General features: G+C 38.5%; 1 protein-coding gene across 1 annotated transcript; it reads right to left on the bottom strand.

Annotated features, from left to right (window-relative positions):
* Positions 1-8,271: 8,271 nt before the first annotated feature.
* arl3a (ADP ribosylation factor like GTPase 3a) lies at positions 8,272-11,260 on the bottom strand. The gene is made up of 6 exons (XM_067421078.1): positions 11,190-11,260; positions 10,440-10,583; positions 10,145-10,261; positions 9,367-9,417; positions 8,874-9,059; positions 8,272-8,770 (listed from the first exon to the last, which is right to left on the bottom strand). Exons 1-6 carry the CDS (start codon positions 11,190-11,192, stop codon positions 8,723-8,725), a joined length of 549 nt encoding a protein of 182 aa, XP_067277179.1. The 5' UTR covers positions 11,193-11,260; the 3' UTR covers positions 8,272-8,722.
* Between the last annotated feature and the right edge of the window lie 105 nt (positions 11,261-11,365).

Here is an 11,365-nt window from a genome sequence, read left to right as displayed (position 1 = left end):
CGTCTCAAGTTGGACAACATTTCTAAGTGGTATTCATTGCACCAAAATTAGTCACTGAACATTCATCCTCGTTTGTGAACAGGCCATGAGAGTACTGAGAGGAGAACAACATAAATGATACTTCACGAGTTCACACTTACAAATAATTCAGATAGAATAAATGGTATGCGTATTTGGCGTGCTGTCCGAGGAGAGGGCTCCGAGCTCGGTATTTGGCCTGAACCCAGAGTACTCCCCCCATATTTCTGGTTAGGAAAGTTAACCAGGTGCGTGTGAGGTAAAAGGGGTGGTGGAGGGATGCTGCAAACTTTGTCAAGGAACATTGGTGAGTTGACTGGGTATTTATGTGATCCTCCACTTGAGCTGATTGGTAGACATGTTGATTACTGATTGTTGACAGCTGGTTGGAATGACATCATGATTAGGTAGATCATTTGAACGTGCTTCTCCCGAACTTAGTTTTTTAAGAAACATCATATAGCACTTCCTCAAAAACAAAACAAATTCCCAGAAACCTTCTGGATCTATCTGAAACGGAGCAGGCTGACATTGCTGACTTTTCAGTGCTGTCAAACTCTGTGCACTTCTTTTTGATCAGATGGTTATTTTCCATAAAACAAAAGTGGGTAGTAGCTGGTCATTAACTACCATACTGGATGCATCAGAACGGATTAGAGTTTACTCTACATGTAATATGGTCACATGCGTACCAGCAAATGTAGTTCGAGTGCTCGGATCATAAGACAATGTGAGCCCCGTTTACACCTGTATTGAGTGCTGACCACTTCAGCTGTAAATCCGAGACAGATGTTTAAACCAGATGTATGTAAGGCCTTTTTTTTTATATTTTTAATTTTTTTTGCTTCTCATTCTCACGTTGCTTTACGCCGATACCATAGAGTGAGAAGCAAAGAAGGGGAAGGGAATTTTTTTTTAACGATTTTCAGAAAAAGGAAACACTGAAAGAGAAGAGAGGAGGCAACATCTAAATTGGAATGTCTGTCAGTGCCTCACATGCTCAATAATCTATTTACCATGCAGAATTAAGATTTCTGCTATCCAGCACATTGCAGCTCCAATCCCTAAAGCCAGGACGGATAATCCAAAATCCTTCTTAGGGCCTGTGAGGCCAGTCCTGGAGCAACAGAGGCAGGAGAGCTGCAGGGGCCTCTGGGTACTTCAGAGATCAACCCGCGGCAACAACTTAAAAGTAGCCGAATTATGCGGAAAACCACAAACTTGGCAACACTGATCTTCACACCGATCTATTCCATACAGTTAGAGTTCATAGTTGCCAGGCTGTCAAACTAACCAATAAAAAACACCCAAAATGAAACAAAAATAGTTGTGTGAGGAACAGTTTAAAATTGTCATTATTCACTGATATTCTTCTCCTTCGCGGCAGCTCTCAAATTATATTCCTCATACTATTCTGTTCACAAGTTTGGGGTAAGATTTGCATTTCACGTGATTCTTTAGAAATCCTTTGTTCTCCAAGAAACACCATACAGATTTGGGGGAGTAAATGTTGACAGAATTGTCTTTCTTTTCTTTTTTAAGGGTGACCTGGTCCTTTAAGAAACTGCTATTTCTATCTGTCTATTTTGTTAATACCAAGGATTTAAAAATCCCTGTTTAAATATAACATTGAACTAGGCGTAGCAGTAAGGCTTACAGGAAACACGCGTGTCTGTTTGAAGGCTAAATTCCCAGGCTCCAGTGTTAATAATTTGGAGATACTCGGGTAACAAAGAGGGCAGCCAGAGCTGCAGATTTCCCTCTCGTCTCCAGTTACTCATTACAGGAATATGAAACCAGAAGATCTCTGTAGTATTTGCTGGCCTGACAAGCCCTGCACTGTGTGTGGATGTCTTTGATTAGGCTTTGGATTTAGAAGTGTGATGTGTCATAGAGAAGATGGATAAATGCGCAGGGCTTCGGGCCTGCTAATGCAACGGCAGCTGCACAACAGCTGACAGGCTCCCGGCGGAGCGACAGCAGTAAAACACACCTTCAGCGAGGCCCCTACGCATGTACACACACACACACACACACACACACACACACACACACACACACACACACACACACACGGTTTCCATGGTAACACAGCTGTCAAACGCATCAGACCACACCCCATTGAACAGGCAAATACACACCAATGAGGTGATATAGTGATGTGTTGATGCTCACAAACACACTATATCGCCATTCCTCACTCTCTCTCTTACACAAACAGACATGAGCAAACTTGCGCTTGAGCTCCATATGGAAAAATTATGACACATGGGAAATATTAAGCCATTCAAACTGAAACAGTTAATGTGATTGTGTTCTGTAAATGAAAGATGTCATCTCATTAGTCTGGGAGTTGAGTCACAGCTCTCTTTTTCCCGTCCTCCCTACAATTACAGCTATGTATATGTTGCAATGTTCATTTTGAAATTTGCCTAACCAACTTTTACTGTAAAAAGCACAAATTGCTACACACGTATTGCACATGGTTAAGAATCATCAAGCCAGGAGGATTACTATAAATGACAACACACTGGGCTGAAAAGGAAATGGGAAAAGTTAGTCATCGCAACGTCATCGGATGCTTTCCGTAGGATTCATTATTTCTAAATATTCAACATTAAAAATAAAATTATATTTTACACTTTTTTAGATTTAAAGTTGACGTGAATAATAAATTGTGATAGCCTGCATCTGAAATCGCATACTTGCCTAATATATAGTAGATGAAAAACAGTATGACAAAAGTATGAATTCACAGTACTCATAAAGAGTATGCAAAAAGTACAGCGAGATTGACGTGTGTGTATGATAAACACTTTACTATCCAATGAGGCCACAAGAGGATTTGTGAATGTCAGTGAAGAGACACTAATAGGTCACGTGATAATGAAAACATGAGCAAATGTGGTACGTCCAAATTACATTCATACTACACAGATTCATACTATATATATTTTAGAGGCCGCAAGTAATTACTTATTCAAAATAAGCACCTAATTATTTTAGATGCTGCGATAGACTTTCATGTTAACAAAAAGACAGGTAGACCTAAATCAGAATAAAACTGAGTAAAAAAATTGGCTTGATTTTATCTATTGGGGATTGATTGGGTAGTTGGATCATTGTTGTTTGCTAAATGCGGTGTTCTCATGTGAGTGACCATTTGGTGGGTGGAAGACTTTCTTGCTCAGCCCTTATGCTGGTTTACACATTTAACTCCACTTTTAGACATACACTCGCAAACTTCCCTTCTCCTCAGAGAAATCCCCGCCACCACTTTGAAGTGCCTTTGACTTTGTTAAGTAGGCGAGGGAAGTGTATTTGGACATACCCTCAACCCCTCAATTTTGACAGAGAGACCAAGCGAGTCTACTCAACATTTCAGTACTTCAGGCAGATCAATAAACCACAATGCAACACGTTTGAGTTGTCACAGAGGATTGTGCATAATTTAGTTATTTTGACATTTAAAGGGTTACTTCAGTGATTTGCATATGGCTTTCTATCAGTTGAAACCCTGGAGTATATTTGAATGATCATGCTCACACTCACAGGGCAGCGAAGCATTCTGGGAATTGTTGTCTTTCATCCCCATGAAACAAAAATACATTTTCTATCTTTTCTCAGTCTAGAAAGCACCAAATTCAAAAATAATTTCACATTTCTACAACATTAATGACCCAGTTTAAATACAGATTCATCTTCCCAACCGCATAATACTTGTAACCACCTTAAAGGAACACTCCACCGTTTTTAGAAATATGGCTTATTCAACTTCTTTCCTACATTTAGATGTGTGGGCAAATGCATTTTTGTCTCAGTGCATGCTTTTTTTTTTTAGTTTAGCATAGTTTAGCTTAGCATAATGAATGGAATCCTTTGTTGCCAGCTAGCATGGCCCAAGTAAAAGTGATTTCCCCCCTCCAAAAACAAAAAACACTTAATTACTTCTTGGTGTGGCCTGCGTATTCACATAGAGATGCAGATTAAGACTAGGCTAATTCCTAGCCTAGGCAGATATTGACTTGGGACTATATTATGGGGATGCACAGGCGAAGCACTGCTACTTGGGTTCTCAGAGGTAACCCCCAAAAGGGTCTCGTCCCAATTTTGATAGCGCCGCCCCAGACATAGGCCTACATAACCCAGAGGCATCAACGGCTATGGCCGAATCTCTGTGTATCTAATCCAGGTCGAATATTCAATGAAAAAGTCATCCCTTCTATCACAGCAATCACAAAAACACACATAAACCGTTCTCATGAACAACTCGATAACTTTACACAAGCACACAGTCCAGCTAACGACATATTACAATTATGACAAGATTAGAGTTATAGCGATCACAAAATCACAAACTGTTCTCATGAACAACTCGATAGCACACGAGCCGACAGTCCAACTAACGACATATTACAATTATGACAAGATTAGAGATAGCGATCAAACTGTTCTCATGAACAACTCTATAACACAAGCACGACAGTCTAGCTAATAATTATGACTGGATAAGGGTTATATAGATCATGAAAAGAGTAAGCAAACATATATTAGGAGTATAGTATCTTACTTGTCGGAGACATAGTGTGAGCTGATCCTTGAAGCACACAGTGATGAGACTTAAATGCTCCATACGGTGTGGAAATGAACGGGTCTTTATCATCGCTGAAGTGAGACAATACGATCACAAATGGACAAACAAGCGAACATGACATACGAGCATAGTCAAGCAGCATATATTAGGCTAGTTCTCGGCTAATGTGCATCATGTGTGACTCGTGTGTTTTGAATAATGACGTGCACAGAGCGAGAGCGAGAGCGAGCGCTCTTCTCACCATTAATAGTAGACACGCCCCTTACCTGCTGATTGGCTACAAGTTTGTTATTCCACTCGGCCTGTGTCCTTTTTCTAAAACGGTTTTGAAATAAGACTTACCCAACCTTTAAGTGTATTGTATTATCATTTTCGTTTGTGTAATTTTTTAATATTTTCTCACCAACATCGCAAGCATACAGGCCTATAGAATGTTGTGTAAAACAAATTCATAAGGGGGCAATAATAAATTAGCCCTATTGCTGATTCAAAGTGAACAAGGGCTTAGGGCGTTCCAGTTAAACACATTTCCGTGTTGTTTTGGACCCCAGTGAGTTTCAATGTATATGGTAAAAAAAATAGTTAAGACATTATTTTGTGTTCTGGTGATGACTGTTTGTGATTCCTTATCAGCTTCTAGTTCTTGTTTTCATTTATAAATTGTCCTTATTTAGACTTATTTAGAAGCCTGTGGTCAGCCTCACCGGCAGCTGACACACCTCATCACCATGTCTCTCACACCCCAGGTGGCCTCTATGCAGAGTTCCGATTTGGTGTCATTCAGTGTACAAACTCAAGAAGAGCAAATGTCTGTTGCTCACTGATTTGCAAGCGAAGGTGCTGACAGTCCCAGTGCATTAATACCCGTCTTGTGTCTCTATGATTTAAGAGTGCAGTGTTTGCTGAGTGCTTGGACTGAAGACTGGGCAAAGCAAGGAGTTGAGTGAATGTATACTCAAAGGAATGAATTCTTTTGTGAGCCCACAACATCTCTGAGTGCTTTGTCTGTCAATCAGGAATTGGATTTCCAAGTAAGCTTATGAATTTAAGTTATCAAGAATAAAGCATCAATAGTTATTTGTAAGTGCACTGCCAGCTCCAGAGAAAAGCAAGGACTGAGTGCCTTTACGCATTTATGAAACAGCAGGTATCTATGCATTTAACAGTTTTGACATGACCATAAAGCAGTTGGAGCAGTTGCCATGGCAACATAGGGTTTGACGGAGGTGTGACATTAGCCCTGCCCTCTGAAGGGGGAGGAGAGCCCCAGTGGAACTCAAGGTCAGGGTGATACTACCACCTGCCCACATCTGCCTCTCTCCATAGATAGATCAGGTTTGGAACAACCTAAGGGTGAGTAAATAATGACATCATTTTTATTTTAGGGTGAACTATATCTTTAAGAGTGCAGTAATACGACAGGGCATGAGTTGTAGTTTTGACTTATGAATGTTAAATGGGAATGTACAGCTTCTGTCACACAAATTAAAGTACTTCACAGGCAAAATGGGCTTTAAGTGAAACGTGGCAGCCTTTTGACATTCGAGTGATTTTTACATTCAAAAACATCCTAATCAATGAGTAATAGGCTATTTTTTACACTGGTTTCGAGGCTCTCTCCTGAACGCTCTTTTTTGATGGGTGTGCTGCACTGTAGACTTGGAAGTAAATGTTTATGCCTTGGTTAAGATTTGCATATTTAATGAGCTTCTGCTCCCCTGTCAGCTCATGTGGGGATTGTAGCGGCAGCCGGAATGATTCTCTCACAGTGCACAAGACGTCTTTATAAAATAAACACAATGATCTCTCATCCACCCTTGATTGATTGGAATGTTATTTTTTATTACTTGGCCCGCTGATTGGTGGATATAAGTGCAAACCGCACACACACACACAAGTGCCCTTCAGATATCAGGTCAAGAAAGTGAACAACGCAGGTCAAGAAAGGAATGTTATTTTACTATTTAAGATTCACCGGCCTGCTGACAGTCGCCCGTCTGGAAAACACATAGCCCTGGGACGTTGGGCTTTGCGAGCTCTGGCCTATACATGTCCGAGTCTGATCCCGAATCGCAATGAACCAACAAATAAAGGATTCTCCAGCCTGCGACAGTGTGATAAGGTATATTCTGTTAGACACATACACAATCAAAACGAGCTGTAACAATGCAATACTATCATCACATATAAAAAAAAACATGTTTTACTCTCATAAGTGTGTTGCACGATTCCTGTCGGACACAATAAAGAAGGCACAGGATTGTTTTAATTTTAATATGTCTGCAAATCCAGTCTCAACCTGTGTTTTGTTTACAAACGATTTTGCAGTGAAATGAAGCAAAAAAACTTGCAATGTATTCCCCACGTGAGCTGGAACTTCATTAAAACTAATATTCATTCCTAATATTAGAATCCGAAGGAAGCTCATGTAGGGACTATGTTCTTCCGCAACCAGGCACAGCACAATATCTTGCTATCTTCGGCATGTTTATTGTTCGGCGGGATCATTTACCTCCATGAGTCGGTGGGTGTGGCTACAGAAGCAGTCTGTTGAGGCGGCATTTCAGCATACGATGACGTCGATGTTTTGGTCCCGGGTGCAAGAATTCAAAGAGTTAAAGGTGCACTATGTAGTATTTTTTTAGTAAAATATCCAAAAACCACTAAGCCAGTGTTATATATTTTGTTCAGTTGAGTACTTACAATATCCTAAATGTGTGCATCTATTTGTAAATTGTACGAAAATGTCTATTTTAACTAGGAGCCGGGACGTTTAAGCAAAGCCTGTCAAGGAGTCATATCTGCCTTACCCCCGGTTTCCGGTTTTATTACACAGAAGCGCTTTCCTCTTAGGAGTCTGCAACAAGTGTCATAGCAGCCATCGAGCGAACGCATAGAGTAACGTCATAACACCATTTTCAACACACTCAAATGTATCTAATATGATAAACAGAGCTACTTCAAACTCATGACCGGAAAAGCGGAAATAGAGCCCGCGCCTGGCTACTGTGTCCTGTAAAAGTCTTGCTGCTCACGAGGCGTGTTGTTCATCTCATTAACAATCGCTCCAGCAGCCTTGCTCACTCGGTCCTGCTCTGATTCCTACTACACAGTAACGTTAATAATCACATCCATTAACATGAATTCTGAGTCCTAGCTTGATTATTTTCCAACAGTGAGGTGAAGACCCTAGTGTCCCAAATGTCCCAAGATGCTGCGCTCAAACTTGGCGTCATCAAACCACGCCTTTGTTTTGAATAAGCGCCCTCTAGCGGACGGAAAAGTTGCATTGTGCACTTTTAGCATTTAGCGGGAGTTAATTTCATGTTAATTATATATAACACGAGTTAATCATGTTATATATAATTGAACGTGAAGTGTTGAAACCAAGAGAAACAAGAAATGTCATTTAATTTTCGTGTTTTATACAATTCTTAAATATTTATTTTCATAAAATCTAATGTATTGTTTTGTAAAGGTGCTTCAGGCTTCTGACTTTTACAGAAAGCATTATGTGAATAAGAATATTATGCTCTCAACATCATGTCATCATAAATAGAAAAAAGCCAGGTTCTTAGGCTTTCTAAACATGTTACAAGCACGCCTGTGTAGCAACCCATCTGGTTGTTATACACAGGTATTGTGATTTAGCCTGATGCTTATCCCACAGTAAAATATTTATTCAATGGTTCAAGACAGTTAAATAACACAGGCAAACAACAACAAAAAAAGTATTTAAAAAAAAGTCTATCATAGTATAAAACATCTAAAAGGAATAAATCATAGAAATCCAAAATATTGAAATAGATTCTAAGATCAAACAGACATACTGAAACATTCTAATTAATAACAATAATGCAAGAAACACATTACACTCAATTGAGTGGTTGATTGTACATTATAAATTGAATTCATTCAGAGTATAATGCTATTGCACAGTGTTTACGAAGTAACTGTGAGTGAGCAAGAGTTGATGGCAGAAGAATGGTTCAGAGGGGTCAGGGGTTAGAAAAGCCTCCTCATATCCCTTTAACCTGGATGAACTGGTAGAGAATCCACAGTCCACAAAGTTTGCTTTTCACATTCCCTTTACAAAATGTACTAGGCTCACTACTTCTTCTTTGCAGTAATGTTCTTGCAGGCCCAGTTCATGCCATCCTGAAAAAAAGAAGCATTTTAGCTGAAAACCAATTGCTGATGGGAAGGTCTAAACATCTTCATGGAAAAATAAAAGAAGGCTAATGTTAAAGCAATGACTCACCTGGACTCCTTCTCCTGTAAGTGCAGAGCAGGACTGAATTTGCCACACACGGTCCCGAATGGTGTGCAGGTTCAGTCCCTCTGCGATCTCAGAGGCTGGAGCAGCAGTCAGCAGGTCTTGCTTATTGGCAAAGATTAAAACAGGTACGCCACTCAGTTTCTCCTCATCCAGCAGCTCCGCCAACTCCTGCACACCACATAAACCATTCAAATAGTAATTCAATAGCTCATTCAAATACTTTCAGCATGCATTTGCTTGAAAAAATGCATATCAAGATATATATGCGAACACATTTCTTCAGGGCCTTTTAGAGTTTCACTTCCAATCAGTATAAAAAGTAGCCAGACTTAGACCTGAGCAAGTGTAAAGTGAGTGAAATATACTACAGATGCCTTGGAAGGTTCATAATCTCATTTACACACATATGCACACAAAAACAAAATGAGTAACATTGAGAAGATTTGCTATAATGATAGATCTTTTTTTTTTTTACCTGTCCCGTTTCCTCAAATCTCTTCCTGTCTGCACTGTCTATGACATAAATCTAAAATGCAAAAACATAATGTCAAAGTCACAAAAACAAATATGGTAAATATAACAAACTTAAGAAATATATACTGTTTAAAATGTTTTTTTATTCATCAAGGATGTATTAAATTGATCAAAAGAACTAAAGAATGTATCATAAACGATTTTTAAAATATTAAGCATCACAGCTGTATTTAACATTGATGATAGTAATAATTGATAACTGGCTGCTGAAAACTCAGCTTTGCCATCACAACATTTTAATATAATACATCAAAATATATTAAAATAGCAAGCTAGAAATATTTCAATATCAGTGTTTTTCCTGTATTTTTTATCGATTTTGATGAGCATTAAAGACTTTTTAGGACGTTTGAATGTTAGTGATATATGAGAATGAATGATGCACAACTTATAAACATATAAGGTTTTACAATAAGGTTTCATTAGGTAATTACTTTAGTTAATACTTTTTAAAAAAGTATTAAAAGTATTTTTACAATACTTTTACAGAAGTTAATGTTCATTTCAACATTTACTGATTATTCTCATTATTTTCAGTTGCATTTGTTAACATAAGTTAACGCAATGTGAACTAACGTGAACAATGAATTACTATTTTGATTAATTAACACGAACAAAGATTAAATTCTAGTTAGTTCATGTTAGTTAATGCATTAACTAAAGTTAACAAATGAGACCTTATATCAAAGTGTTACCCATATTCATTAAGAAACACTCACAAGCATGTCAGTATTTTCAAAGTAGTTTCTCCAGTACGGCCTAATCTTCCTCTGGCCTCCAATGTCCCAGACATTCAGTTTGAAGCCCTGAGACTGTACGCTCTTAATGTTAAAGCCCTGGCAAGGACAGAAGAATTAAAACTGACTGAACAAGGTTGTATTGTGCTAAAGCAAGCAAAAACACTTAAGAGCTTATTCTATGAAACAATGGAGGAAGCTAACTTTTTACAGGGCTATTTGTATTTCCAGCAAAAGGGATATGTTACCGATAAAAAATGGTTTGTGTGTGTTATACCTGTGTTGGGGTGATGTGACTAATATCCTCAGAGGCTAGCTGTTTGAGAAGTGTGGTCTTTCCACCATTGTCTAATCCGAGGAGCAGAATGCGTATCTCCTGGTCTGGGGCACTTTTTAGTTTTCTAAGGATTGACAACAAACCCTGGAATAAACACAATATGCTCAATACCCAGATTTTAAAGAAGACAACAATGACACTATGTAAGGACATTTTTGTGTGAGAAAAAAAAAAACTATAAGCCAAGAACCTATCTAAGAAAGTTTATAAAATACAAAGATATTTGAATATTTTCACTTTATTAATTTGGTTATTTTAAATACAAAATAAAACAAAAAGACATGAAAGGCAGAACGACTCAGTTCCCATGCATTCACTCATTGTATAACGCAATGAAAGTGGAAAGTGATTTAATGATGACATTTTTTTTAGCTATTCCTTTAACAATGGTGGCTACAGAAATATAATAAGTAATTTCTTTGGTGGGTTAAATCTTTACGGCTTAATTATTCAGGAAATAAGTATGTTAACGTTAACGAGCTAGCTAACGTTAGAGGAAGGCAAATAACCAAATAACGTTAACTGAGACTTAGCGCCGCTGATCCATCAGGCTTCACTCTTACAGAAAACCCGCTACAGCAGCTAATCACGACTTCAAATGCTGAATAAATTATGCGTATCTCCAAAGTATACGAAACCTCAATTAATTACAAAACACAAAGATAGCAGTAGAGGCAGATAACTTCTCACCATCTTCCTTCCTTCCGAGACGCCGACGATGGTTACTAGGGGGAGTTAAGTGACGTCACCCGCCGTTGGCGTCATTTTAAAGGAACCGCAGTTTTTACATTTCACTATTTCAATCAATCAATCAATCAATTTTATTTATAGAGCGCTTTTACAATCACGATTGTATCAAAGCAGCT

Source organism: Pseudorasbora parva, chromosome 17 (genome assembly GCF_024679245.1).
Source record: "Pseudorasbora parva isolate DD20220531a chromosome 17, ASM2467924v1, whole genome shotgun sequence".
NCBI classification, from domain to species: domain Eukaryota; kingdom Metazoa; phylum Chordata; class Actinopteri; order Cypriniformes; family Gobionidae; genus Pseudorasbora; species Pseudorasbora parva.
Note: the sequence above shows the minus strand (reverse complement) of the source record. Positions and strands in the feature narration are given on the sequence as shown.

Coding starts and splice junctions, on each gene's coding strand:
- arl3a (XM_067421078.1), bottom strand. Junction 9,418..10,144: donor TTGAAAATACTGACATGCTT/GTGAGTGTTTCT, acceptor TTTGCATTTTAG/ATTTATGTCATAGACAGTGC. Junction 9,060..9,366: donor GATTTGAGGAAACGGGACAG/GTAAAAAAAAAA, acceptor TGTGGTGTGCAG/GAGTTGGCGGAGCTGCTGGA.